The 13,155-nt window shown below is 36.4% G+C and overlaps 1 protein-coding gene across 1 annotated transcript in view; it reads left to right on the forward strand.

The window, feature by feature from the left end:
• Positions 1-13,155, forward strand: part of LOC141506734 (protocadherin Fat 3-like) — a 697,405-nt gene that overhangs the window by 177,676 nt on the left and 506,574 nt on the right. The window contains exon 3 of the mRNA XM_074213761.1: positions 335-3,643. Within this exon, the coding sequence (XP_074069862.1) occupies positions 352-3,643 (3,292 nt within the window). The 5' untranslated portion in view covers positions 335-351. The remainder of the gene's footprint in view (positions 1-334; positions 3,644-13,155) is intronic.

A 13,155-nucleotide genomic window follows, 5' to 3' on the forward strand; every position in this document is an offset into this window, starting at 1 on the left:
TAAATAGATTGAGGGAGGGATAGGTAGATAGATGGATGAATAGATTATTTTACTGAGCTTCTTTGGGGGGTATTAAATTGCTTATGAATGTTGTTATTTAAAAATAAACACAATAATCTAAAAAAAGAAGGGATAAAATGATGACATCATAACATCTTTTTATAGACCATATATTTTAATTATTTGTAATCTTGTTAAATTTCCAAATATTTGATGTTTACTAAATAGAACATATAATAAAATACATCATTTCTTAGCACACACATATATATTGTTCCCCCTTACTGATTTCCTTTTAGATGTATTTATTTTTCTCTGTCTTTTTTCCCCCTAGGATGAAAGAATGATGTGATGGATATAACTATGGGCTGCTGTTTGGGCACAGGACCTCCTCCCTCCTGCCTTGTACTCCTGCTTCTTAAGCTTTTGGCCAGTGTTTCCCAGGGTCTCCCAGGGACAGGACCTCTGGGTTTCCACTTTACGCATTCCATTTATAATGCTACAGTGTATGAGAACTCAGCAGCAAGGACCTATGTCAACAGCCAGAGCAGAATGGGCATCATCTTGTCAGATCTTTCCTGGGACATAAAATACAGAATAGTGTCAGGGGATGAAGAAGGATTCTTCAAAGCAGAGGAAGTCATCATTGCAGACTTCTGTTTCCTCAGAATAAGAACTAAAGGTGGCAATTCTGCCATCCTGAATAGAGAAATACAGGACAATTATTTATTGATTGTAAAAGGTTCTGTCAGAGGAGAGGATCTAGAAGCATGGACCAAAGTGAATATACAGGTTTTGGATATGAATGATTTGAGACCTTTGTTTTCACCAACAACATACTCTGTTACAATAGCAGAAAGCACACCTCTAAGGACTAGCATTGCCCAGGTAACAGCTACTGATGCTGATATTGGTTCTAATGGTGAATTCTACTATTACTTTAAAAACAAAGTTGACCTCTTTTCTGTTCACCCTACAAGTGGTGTAATCTCTCTAAGTGGGAGGTTAAACTATGATGAGAAGAACAGGTATGACCTTGAAGTTTTGGCAGTGGACCGGGGGATGAAACTTTACGGTAACAACGGTGTCAGCAGCACAGCAAAGCTTTATGTTCATATTGAACGGATCAATGAACATGCGCCAACCATCAGTGTGGTCACACACAACCCCTTCCCATTGGACAAGGAACCCACTTATGCAGTTGTTAATGTTGATGACCTAGATGAAGGTGCAAATGGAGAGATTGAATCAATTTCTATTGTAGCTGGAGATCCATTGGAACAGTTTGTCCTGGTAAAAGAAGGGAAATGGATTAATGAGTACAAAATTAAGGAGAGGAAGTCAATTGACTGGGAGGGCTTTCCCTACGGGTACAATCTTACTCTTCAAGCAAAGGACAAGGGTTCTCCGCAGAAGTTCTCAGCAGCAAAAGTAGTCCACATTGCCAATCCCCAGAGAGATAACATCCCTGTCAGATTTGAGAAGGAAATCTACAATGTCACCATTAGTGAATTTTCACCTCCTGGAGTTGTGGTTGCCATAGTTAAACTGAACCCAGAACCACCAGGTGTGGAATACAGAATATCTCCTGGTGAAGATGCAGAGTTCTTTAAGATTAATCCAAGATCTGGTCTGATAGTCACAGCTCAGCCCCTGGATGTCATCAAGAAAGATGTTTATGAGCTAGGAGTGTCGAACAAAGAAGGAGATTTGAAAGCACAAGTCTCCATCAGCTTAGAAGATGCCAATGATCATACTCCAGAATTTCAGCAGTCATCCTATGAAGCTTTTGTTAATGAGAGCGTGCCTGTGGGTACAAGTGTGTTGTCAGTCTCTGCTTCCGATAAGGACAAGGGAGAAAATGGGTATATCACGTACAGTATCGCCAGTCTCAGTGCATTGCCATTTTCCATTAACCAATTTACAGGTGTTATCCGTACAACTGAGGAACTGGATTTTGAATCCTCTCCAGAAAATTACAGGTTCATTGTGAGGGCCTCTGACTGGGGCTCACCTTATCGACATGAAAGCGAGGTCAACGTGACCATCCGCATAGGAAATGTCAATGACAACAGACCCTTGTTTGAAAAAGTGGCCTGCCAGGGAGTAATTTCATATGACTTTCCTGTTGGGGGACACATTACTGCTGTGTCAGCAATAGATATTGATGAACTGGAACTAGTAAAGTACAAAATCATCTCTGGAAACGAACTTGGCTTTTTTTATTTAAATCCTGACTCAGGTGTCTTACAGCTTAAACAGTCCTTGATTAACTCTGGTGTAAAGAATGGTAACTTTGGCCTCAGGATCACAGCCACTGATGGGGAGAATTTTGCAGATGCCATGTTTGTTAACATTTCAGTCTTACAGGGAAAGGTATCTTCCAAAAGCTTCAGTTGTAGGGAAACTCGAGTGGCACAAAAGTTAGCAGAGAAACTTCTTATCAAAGCAAAAGCCAATGGGAGGCTGAATGCGGAAGATGGGTTTCTTGACTTTTATTCTGTTAATAGGCAGGGACCCCATTTTGACAAATCCTTTCCTTCTGATATAGCTGTCAAGGAGGACCTGCCAGTTGGTGCTAACATCTTGAAAATAAAAGCCTTTGACGCAGACTCTGGCTTCAATGGGAAGGTGGTTTTTACAATCTCTGATGGTAATTCAGATAGTTGCTTCAACATTGACATGGAAACAGGTCAGCTTAAAGTTCTGATGCCAATGGATCGAGAACAGACAGATCTCTACCTTCTTAATATTACAATTTATGACTTAGGGAAGCCCCAGAAATCCTCATGGAGATTACTGACTGTTAATGTGGAAGACTCCAATGACAATAGACCCATTTTCTTGCAGGAGAGTTACTCTGTTAATATTCTAGAAAGTTCAAGTATTGGTACTGAGATCATTCAAGTGGAAGCCAGGGATAGAGACTTGGGATCTAATGGTGAAGTGACTTACTCAGTATTAACAGATGCACAGCAATTTTCCATCAATAGTTCAACTGGAATAGTTTATGTAGCTGATCAACTGGACCGGGAATCCAAAGCAAATTACTCTTTAAAAATAGAGGCCAGGGACAAATCTGAAAGTGGCCAGCAGCAATTTTCTGTGGTTACTCTTAAAGTTTTCTTGGATGATGTCAATGACTGCTCTCCTACTTTTATACCAACTAGCTACAGTGTGAAGGTCCTTGAAGATCTTCCAGTTGGCACAGTCATTGCATGGTTGGAAACTCATGATCCGGACCTTGGCTTGGGAGGTCAAGTACGCTACTCCTTGGTGAATGACTATAATGGGAGATTTGAAATTGATAAAGCCAGTGGTGCTATTCGTTTGAGCAAAGAGCTTGATTATGAGAAGCAACAGTTCTACAACCTCACAGTCCGTGCAAAAGACAAAGGACGCCCAGTATCTTTATCATCTGTTTCCTTTGTGGAGGTAGAAGTGGTAGATGTCAATGAAAATCTTCACACTCCCTATTTCCCTGACTTTGCTGTTGTTGGATCTGTAAAGGAAAACTCCCGTATTGGAACAAGTGTGCTGCAGGTGACCGCAAGAGATGAGGATTCTGGAAGGGATGGGGAAATCCAGTATTCTATCAGGGATGGCAGTGGTCTTGGAAGGTTTAACATAGATGACGAAAGTGGTAAGTTTAAACATAAAAGTGAAAGTGATTGCGTTACTTTCTGTAAATGTTCATAGAAAAGCAAAATGATGGGTTTACGCACCGGTGAGTCCAACTTCATTGTACTGAACTCAGTTAAATTGCAAACATGCATTTGATGCCAAGTTGACATACGTTAAAAGCTTTTCTTATAACATTCATATGGGGGCTGAGAGAGAGGGCTTTTGATTTAGTAATTCAGTTTTCGGTGGGAGTCCCAGGATTTTTATTAGACACTGGCTCAGTTACTGCTGTCACTTTATCTTTTGATAGCTGCAAATAACTATTGTCACCTCTGTTGATTGCACTCTTGATCCTCATGAAAATATAGGGACCTAGTAAAGTAAATTATGGCAGAATTGGCTTTAAATTAGAAGTGTGAAATGGATTCTCAAATGGATTTCATATCCTACTTCTTCCTTTTGCCATGGTGCTTTTTTATGTAATGATATTGAATCAATTGTTTGGTTTCTATCATTTTTCATAGACCTATTACATCTTTAAACAATAAGCACTGACAATCAGCATGCTCCGAGATAACCTGGTCTTAATCAGGATGGTTTTGTGTATATATGTGCATAGGTTTATGTATACAAATAAATATACTGGTATGAAATAATTTTAATTTTGCTATTCAAATTAACTTTCTTAAGGATGAGCAGATATTATTCTATACCTCTATTGTATTGGTTCAGTTATACCCATTAAGCTTCCCATATGTGTATAGAAATATGTTTGCACTCGTGTTTTTTGCATCACATATAAATGTATACAAATATATAAATATATATAAAAATATATAATATATATAATATAATAAAAATAAACATAAATAAATATAATAATATATAATAATAAAATAAATATAAATATAAAATATATGATATGTTATATATAATATAATGTAAAATATATAAATATAAAATAAACATAATAATATAATAAAATAAATATATATAAATCTAACTATTCCTCTGATAATAATGCATACTTAACTGATGATCTCCTCTAGATTGTAAGTTTCTTAAGGTCAGCTTTTGTCATCTCAACATTCCAAAAAGTTCTTGAAACAAAAGGATGCTAAGGAAATTTTGATGACCATTATTTAAAATCTATGTGTCCTAATAGCCATTAATATTACTAGCACAAATGTAATATGAAAGGATGAGATTTTAGTACTTAAATTACAAAGGGTAATGGGCAGTTTGGTATATTAGGCAGCTAGCCTCACTGATTGGAAGTCTTAAGTTCAAGTCTAGACTTTGATACACATCGGCTGCAAGACCCTGGGCAAGTCACTTAACTTCAATAATCTAGAAGTCTCTCTAAGAGAATGACTTACAGAGGAAGTACTAACTTATATTGGCAGAGGAAATTAGGTTTCTTTACCTGGTAACTCCTTACACTAATAAAAACACAGGTCCAAATGTAAAGACTGGCAAACTTCCTTCTGGGGGAGTGGGGGGAGGGAAGTAAGATTAGGGGGAAAATTGTAAAACTCAAAATAAATAAAATCTTTAAAAAAATAAAAGCTAAAAAAAAACAACACAGGTCCATACCTTATCCCTATTCAGAGGGAGTATTTTAAAAGTATATACAATTGAAGTAGACAATTTATCATTTTTTGCTCACCAAATATAAACTTTACATTAATATGTTTCAAAATAAATTTTATGTCTTTTTTTACGTCACTATTTCCCAATGTATTTCTCCTTTCATACTATGACCCCCCCATCCCCTACTATCTCTTATAATAAAGAAGAAAAAAGGAAGGAGGAAAAAACAGTTCAGCAAAATTAACCAACATATATGAAAAGAAGCACCTATAAAATACTGAAATTTTAGATTTAGTCCTCAATTCTGAGTAACAGTTCTCCAGGTATAAATAATAAAAAATAGGATAGAGCCATGAAATTGAAGTAAAGTAAACCTGATTTCAAATCTTGCTTCAGATGCTTACTAGGTTTTTGATCCCAGACAAGTCATAATCTCTCTGTGCCTCAATTTCCTCATCTATAACATGAGAGAGTTGTACTTGTTGTCCTCTAAGGCCATTTTAGCTGAGAATAAATCAAGGAACCTATGTTTTTGTAGCCAAAATGAAAGTGATGATTAAAGTAATTATGTAGTACATTGAAGCCTGAAATATACATCATAATAAATAAATAAATTGTATTACATATTATTTACTGATGTATTAGCTTGCCAGTTGCATTGGGACTCAACTGTCCTCCATGCTTGAAATGTTCTCCTTCCTGCTATTTCTTAGTTTCTTTGGCTACTTGTAGCATTTAGCTCAAATCTGATCTTCTGCAAGAAGCCTGCTTTTTCCACCTATTGTCTCCCTTCTATCTACTCTTATTATAGTTATTTGCATGTTATCTCCTCCAGCAGAATTAATTCCTGGAAGATAGAGACAATATTTTTACCTTTTCATGAAACATCTGTGTCTAGTAAGCACAGTGACTATTACATGACAAGAGTTTAATAATCTCTTTGTTGGCCAACTGATTGATTGAAGAAATGAATGATTTGTAGCACATGAAGAAAAATAGACTTGAACACTGGAGATCCCTGAGGATGAAGAGCTCAAGTAAATATGGGTCTGTAAAAGTGTTAAATCAACTGTGAGAAATGAAAAAAAAAGGCTAGCCTTCTAAATGGTGAAGTTGGCTCCATAGGTAGTATTCTAGCTATATTTACTAGCTATGTAATCTTGAGCAGATAAATTTCCTCATTTGAAAAATGGGTCTTACCATAACATCTACCTCCCAGGATTGTTGTGAGGCTAAAATTAGATAATATTGTAAAGCCCTATATAAACATTGAAAAACTCCATAAATGCCAGTTATTTAATGTACATGAACTTCCCTGACCTGCTAAGAGAAGCTACTTATAGGAATAGATCTGAGGATGTGTTTCAGCTATTGGGAGATATGACCCTGGACTTGGACTAACATAAGGGGGAATGTCCTGAACTTTCCAACCTCTTCCCCTTGCTAGCCCCTTCTCTAAAACCACATCAAGGCACAAAGAAATTGCTGCTGTATTTTTAAAATTCTACCTTATTTCATGTTAATGAAACAAAGTGTAGGAATGGCTAAGTGAGAATGGGTTAGGTTTTCATCATTTGTATGTGCATATGTATATGTATATGTATATATTTCCTCTTCATCATGAATGTTAGAATTTAAAATGTATGTATAATTACATAGGTTGAAAAGCTACCCTTCTAAATTTTGGCTCTGAGAGTATGATGGCTTTCTTTCTTCTTACTAGTACCACTATTTCCTTCTACTTGTAAGAAAATAAAGATTTTGATTTGGGTGTTGAAATCTTTCCTGAAGATTAGATTTTCTCTATAATAATATTCACAACCATGTTGCTGCTTCCCCTCTCACCTCTGCAAGAATTTAGCTAATTAGCAACCTATAAGCCCCTAGAAGCTGACTCAGAGTGATTACTTGGAGTCTTGCCAACTTGAGGCAGTGTTGAGGATAAGTTTGGCAATCGGTTGTCCAACATGAGAAGTCATTAGCATGATGCTGTTGGGTTAGCAATAGCTTAAGCACTATTGAATGATTCATCAGCCCTTTGCTCTGGTGAAGTGCTAAAAGTCACAGTTTGAATTGCATTTGAGGCACTAGGCTGTTTATTCTTTCTGCAGTTAATGAGTCTTTCCTCAAAGGACACTCTGGATTTCTCTGGGCCTTTTAGCCAGAGTGACCCAACCTCATTTGGGTTTATGTTGCTAACCAATGATTGACTTCAGCTGTCAAGAGATTTGATCCTTGTCCCTAAATTTAGTTGGGGGCTCAAAATAAAATGTGTCCCAGATTATTGCTTTTATGTAACATATTATTTTTCTTTGTCTGCTATCTTTAAATGCAAACGTCTTCTCTTTTTTTCTCTTTTCCAACAATCTACATAATTTTCTAGTTTTAATTAGTGGTCATTTTCTAGCATTCTTCTTCAGACAAAAATACTTTCTTGTTGCTTCATAAGAACTGGAAATGAGAGAAATGTGTCATACTTCATTTGTATTGATTAATTCTTTTATTTATTTTCCCCCTTACATTATAGTTTTGCTTTTACTTGGAACTCAGGAAACAGAACCATACCTTGAGATTCTTTGCTGTACACAGAAACTTAATAAATGTTTAACAGTGTGCATTTTAAATGGATTAACTAGAGCTCAAACTAGAGTGGATTTGATTATGATTTAAATCACTAGTCTGGAAGATGCAATTTAATCAGGTTTTTTTTCCTACAGAGATTTCATTCTTAATGTATGCTGTATCACTAATATGTCTTTCATAACTCAGAGGTCTAACTTTATATGTATCTGTATCTCTAGCAATATCTATGTACTTATATATATTTACATAAATGTATATACATATACATATATATTATATTTTAAATCAATAATATGTCTTTTTAAAAAATACTTCGTAGTCACACAAGAAACTAGACTGGTAATTTGGTTATTTGATTTACTTAAGTTAATTGAAAGGAATATGTTTTTAATAGCCTACATCTCCTATTCCACATTTGTTAATTCTGAATATTTGTATCTGACTTTTTTCAGATTTTGTTTGGATTGCAATAAACACAAGCATAGAGATAGAATTGTGGGATTTAGAAATGGAAGACTTTTTTGAGTGGAAAATGTTTTGTTTTTTACTTTTTTTAAAAATTTATTTATTTTCATCAATATGCACATGCATATTTTTAATTTACAACATTTCCTTCCACTCCACTCACCCCAGCAGCAGTCAGATTAGCATTGTACATACATATTTTGATAAACATGTTTACAGATTAATAATTTTTGATATGAGGAATTAAGTTTAAGGGAAATAGATCCATAAGAGATAATTTTTATAAAGTGGTCATCAGAATCTGAAGGGGTCTGTATATGTGTGTGTGTGTGTGTGTGTGTGTGTGTGTGTGTGTGTAACATTTATTATATGATTACAATATGCCAAACACTGTTCTAAGGATTGGTTTTTAGAATGAGTAAGAGAATAAAGATTTAAATAAATGGAGGGTTTTCTCAGAAGTAGTAGGTCTTTTGAGAAGAGGAAGGAGAAGCCTAGGAAAGGGCCTTTGCAAAAGGTGGGATTAGAATTGAGCCTTGAAGGAAGACAGGAAACCCATAGGCAGAACATTGTTGGTCTGAAGGACAGCCAGGGAGAAGTCTAGAATTAGGAGATAGTGATCTGGGAGAAACATAAAGAAGGCCAAGATTACTAGTTAATGAGTATTTGGAAGGCAGTAAAATATAAGCAGAGTGGAAAGATAGAAAGGAGTAATGGTTTTAAAAGCCAAACTGCAGGTTATATTTGATCATGTAGCTGATTGGGGTATTAAGTGAGGAGGGGTTGGTAGTGACAAGGTCAGACTCAGACTTTAGGGAGGTCACTTTGACAGCCAAGAGAAGAAGGGAGACCAAAAATTAGGTAACTGCAGTAATTCAGGTATGAAGTAATTAGGGCTTATACCAGAGTGGTAGTTCTGTGAGACAGAAGAAAACAGGATATGAGCAATGTAAAGTTAGAAGTGAGAAGACTTGGTGACTGATTGCATATATGAGATGAATTTGAGTGAGTATAAGGATGATACCAAAGATTTGAGCCTGGATGATTGGAGGGATGGTAGTGCCCTCAAAAGTAATAGAGTGATTCAGAAGGGGTGGAGAGTGTAAAGGTGGAGAGAGGAAGATGATGAATTCTGTTATGTATATGTTGAGTTTGAGATGTCTTTAGGAAATCCAGTTTGAGATAACCATTTAGGTAGGTTGGTGATGTGAAACTGGAGGTCAGGAGAGAGGTATTACTATAAGAAAATCCTTCTAGGGGACAGGGTAAATCAAATAACCAAATCACCAGTCTGGTTTCTTGTGTGGCTACATGTATTTTTTATTCACCTTTACTCTCCCTCTGAAGTGTCAATGCTTCAGGCAGAGCCATACCTTGTAAATACTTAATAAGTGTCTATTGACTGACTGACTAATGACTGATCTGAAAGGACATTGGTGAAAATTGCATTGGATGAGAAGATTTGGGATAAAAGGTGGGACCTGTACTGTTGAGGAAGTATTTGCCTCAGGAAGATCATAAATCTGTTAAAGTCCTGCTATATAGCAGCCTTAGAACCTGAAAAGCTGTGAGAGGGGCCTAAGGCTTACATGACCATGGTTGCCCCCAACCAAGCCTTCAGGTGACCTACATACTCCTATTTTTTTTTTTTTTTTTGCTTAAGCAAGCAAAATAAATCTCCTTTTAGCAAGACAATTAAACCCAAACAAAACACAAAGATAGCAATAAAATGCAGATGGCCATGTTTATAAAACACAAAGATCATAGTCTGGACTAAACAAAGATTCATTTTACTGTCACATTTTAAAAGGTCTCATTTTGCCTTGTTGCTGAGTCTTGCCTCAGCCCAGCTTTCCTGACCTCTACCCATTGGTAGGTCAGCTTTCTAGTTTGTTGATACTAGGTTAGCACCTAGCTACCCTTCTGACCTTCAGAAGACTTAATGATACCCTTGTCCCATGAGCTGCATTTCCTCAACACCTTTGCAATACCAGAAAGCGATTGTTTCTCTTTGTTTTGATCCCCGAATCCCTATCAAGGATTCTTACTTAATTCCTGTTTCTAGTCTGAGGGTTTGTTTTTTTGGCCATTTCATGATGGGTATATTTAATAAGGTCAATTCAAATCCTGGCTGTAAGAGTGGATTATCATCTCTCTATTTCCTACCAAATTTTTCTACAAATGTATTTGTTGTTATTTGTGGCACACATTTCCTTCTCCAGCTAATTTTATAGATGAATAAACTGAGGCAAAAGGGAACTCAAGGTTATATAGCTAATAAGTGTCTGACTCCAGATTTGAATTTCTTGACTCTAAGTCTGGCACTCTATCCACTTCACCCCCTAGCTGCCCCATACAAATGAATATATTATGTCAAATGCATTATAATATAACACCAAATCAGAATCCTTATTTCCTAATGATATCTTTGAATTCAGATTGAATATTTTTAAATTAAAAAATTAAAAAATATGTTAATAGCAACAAATTTGTCCTTTAAAAATAGAGAGGTATCATGATATAACCTTAAATTCTGCCCCTGCCAAATTCTAGATTTGTGATCATGGGCAATTCTCTTAGCCTCTTATTGCACAAGGAAATTTGTTAAGACTCAAATTACAGAAGGATTGCTGAGATGCTCTGATGGAGGTAATTTTCACACCAGGAATTTCCCATGTCAATGAAATCCTAGGAGTGCAGGGGAAATGAAAAGGGAAAGAGAGAAGAGGGAAGAAAGACATTTTTTCACCTTGTCTGCAATATCACCAGAAATCAAAGGTGCCTCCCTTTTGGAGTTATTGACGTTTCCAATTTATTGGGCATTTCTGTATGCATTGTGCATACTGATAATTGAGACAATGCTGTTTGAAATTCCTACAATCTTGAGGTTGTAGTGGTGGGGCCCATCTCTATACTATGCTCATCTCTTTTTGACAAATTTTTAACCTAATGTATTGCAATGTGTAGTCTTATAGCATTGGTAACAGAAATCCCCCATTTTTTGTTTGTTTCATTCTTTTTGAGGGGGATAATGGAAATGAATAGGACTTCAGGTTTTTCAACCTGCATTTTCCAGACCTCTTCTAATGGTTTTAGAACTGGGTCTGCTCAGCAGAAAGTCTTCTATTTCTACTGTGTCAACAGAAGACAGGAGTTGTCCATACTTAAAAATGATAATAATGGAAGGGAAAGCCTAATTAATGCTTCAGTACAACTAATTGAATTCTCATTGGTACAGTTACATCTTCTAGTAAAGACCACACCTCTTATATCTCCTCATCTTAGATAAATCTTATCTAAGCATCTTCTCCCCGTTCTATCATATTCTTTCCGTTATGGATGAAGATGGGGACCACACAGGAATAAGGGTCATTCTATACACTCATTCTGTGCAAATATGCATAAACATATACATGGGTGTTTATGTATATACAGATCTATCTTTATATCTCTATCTCTCTATCTCTCTATCTATATCTATATCTATATCTATATCTTTGACTATATTTGTACTTCCATCAGTTTCTCTGGAAAAATTGTCTATCATCTAGTAACCATTCTCCTGGTAATCAGCTTGCCTTTATTTAACCAGGCAGGGTAACCCTAGGCAGACATATGGTATTGGAAGACTAATTGTGGAAAGTCATTTCCAACTAGGTAGAATCCATCATAGCTTGCTCTATCTCTATCAGTGTAGCTTTGGTATTCAGTCACAGATTGAAGGTTTGGAGAAATACCTTTTTTTGCAGGTATTATCATATATTCTTGGTGATATCATTATCATAGGAATAATTTAAGGTCTTGTTGCTTTTGCAGTAAAAATTGATTAAATGATTGCCTTGTCTACTGTCTCTCCTTTATCTTTCTTATTGATGCCAGATTCATCTATAATTATAATATTTTTATTCTGAGTAGGGATTCTTAACTTCTGTGTATGTATGTATGTATGTATGTGTGTGTGTGACCCCAGGATCTTAGGGACTCTTTAGAAAAATGTTTTAAATACTTAAAATTCATAGAACTACAAAGGCAAATAAAGATTAGTGAGTAATTACCCCTCCCCAAATCCAGATTCACAGAGCCCTTGAAACCTATCCATGAACTCATGAAAGGAGGTATCAGCACCTCCTATTTGGACCAAACCATTTATATTTCAGATAAGGAGAAAGAAAAGCATGATTGAAGTGGTCTGCCCAAGGAGATATAACAAAACAAACAAGCAAGCAAAAAACAGCCAGAAGTAGGAACCAGGTATCATGACTCCTCCATTAGACTTCATGGACACTCCTAAGGTATGGCTAGAATCGCCTTATTACTTATCTTTAAAAAGTTCAGTGCCTGTCCAGTAAGTTTTCTGTAGGAGATATGCTGCAGGGAAAGTTTGATGAGTGAATGAATGACGATCAGGGAAGAGAAACAGGTAGATGATTATAGGCCTTGAGTTTTGGATGAAAGCAGCCGGTTTGGTATGAGAAAGTCAGAGTTAACTCTTGTAGCATCCAATCCATTGCCTAATGTAATGCAATAAAAACCTTCTTTCCCTCATGTGCTGAGGCACCAGACTTCACATTTCATGTGATTTGTGACTCTTACTCTCCTTAGATATATTCCGACAAACTTCTTTGGTAACTCCTCAGTGATGAGTCAGGGAGGGAGACAGATGGTGCTTGGCAGTTTCAGAGTTATTTATGAGAAGCCCAGCTTGAATGACTTCCCTCCCCCATGCCATTCGTTTTAAAAAGTGACATTTTTACCCCAACTCACCTAACTTAAAAGAGACTTATTTAATTCTGGCCCAGACTTGCCCCTAAAATTTCCACTTGGGTCCAGACCAAACCAAAGGGAATGGAGTTAAGAGCCAGTGACAGCAGGGACTTTCCGTGGCTGTGG

The sequence above is a fragment of the Macrotis lagotis genome, chromosome 1, assembly GCF_037893015.1.
Source record: "Macrotis lagotis isolate mMagLag1 chromosome 1, bilby.v1.9.chrom.fasta, whole genome shotgun sequence".
NCBI lineage: Eukaryota > Metazoa > Chordata > Mammalia > Peramelemorphia > Peramelidae > Macrotis > Macrotis lagotis.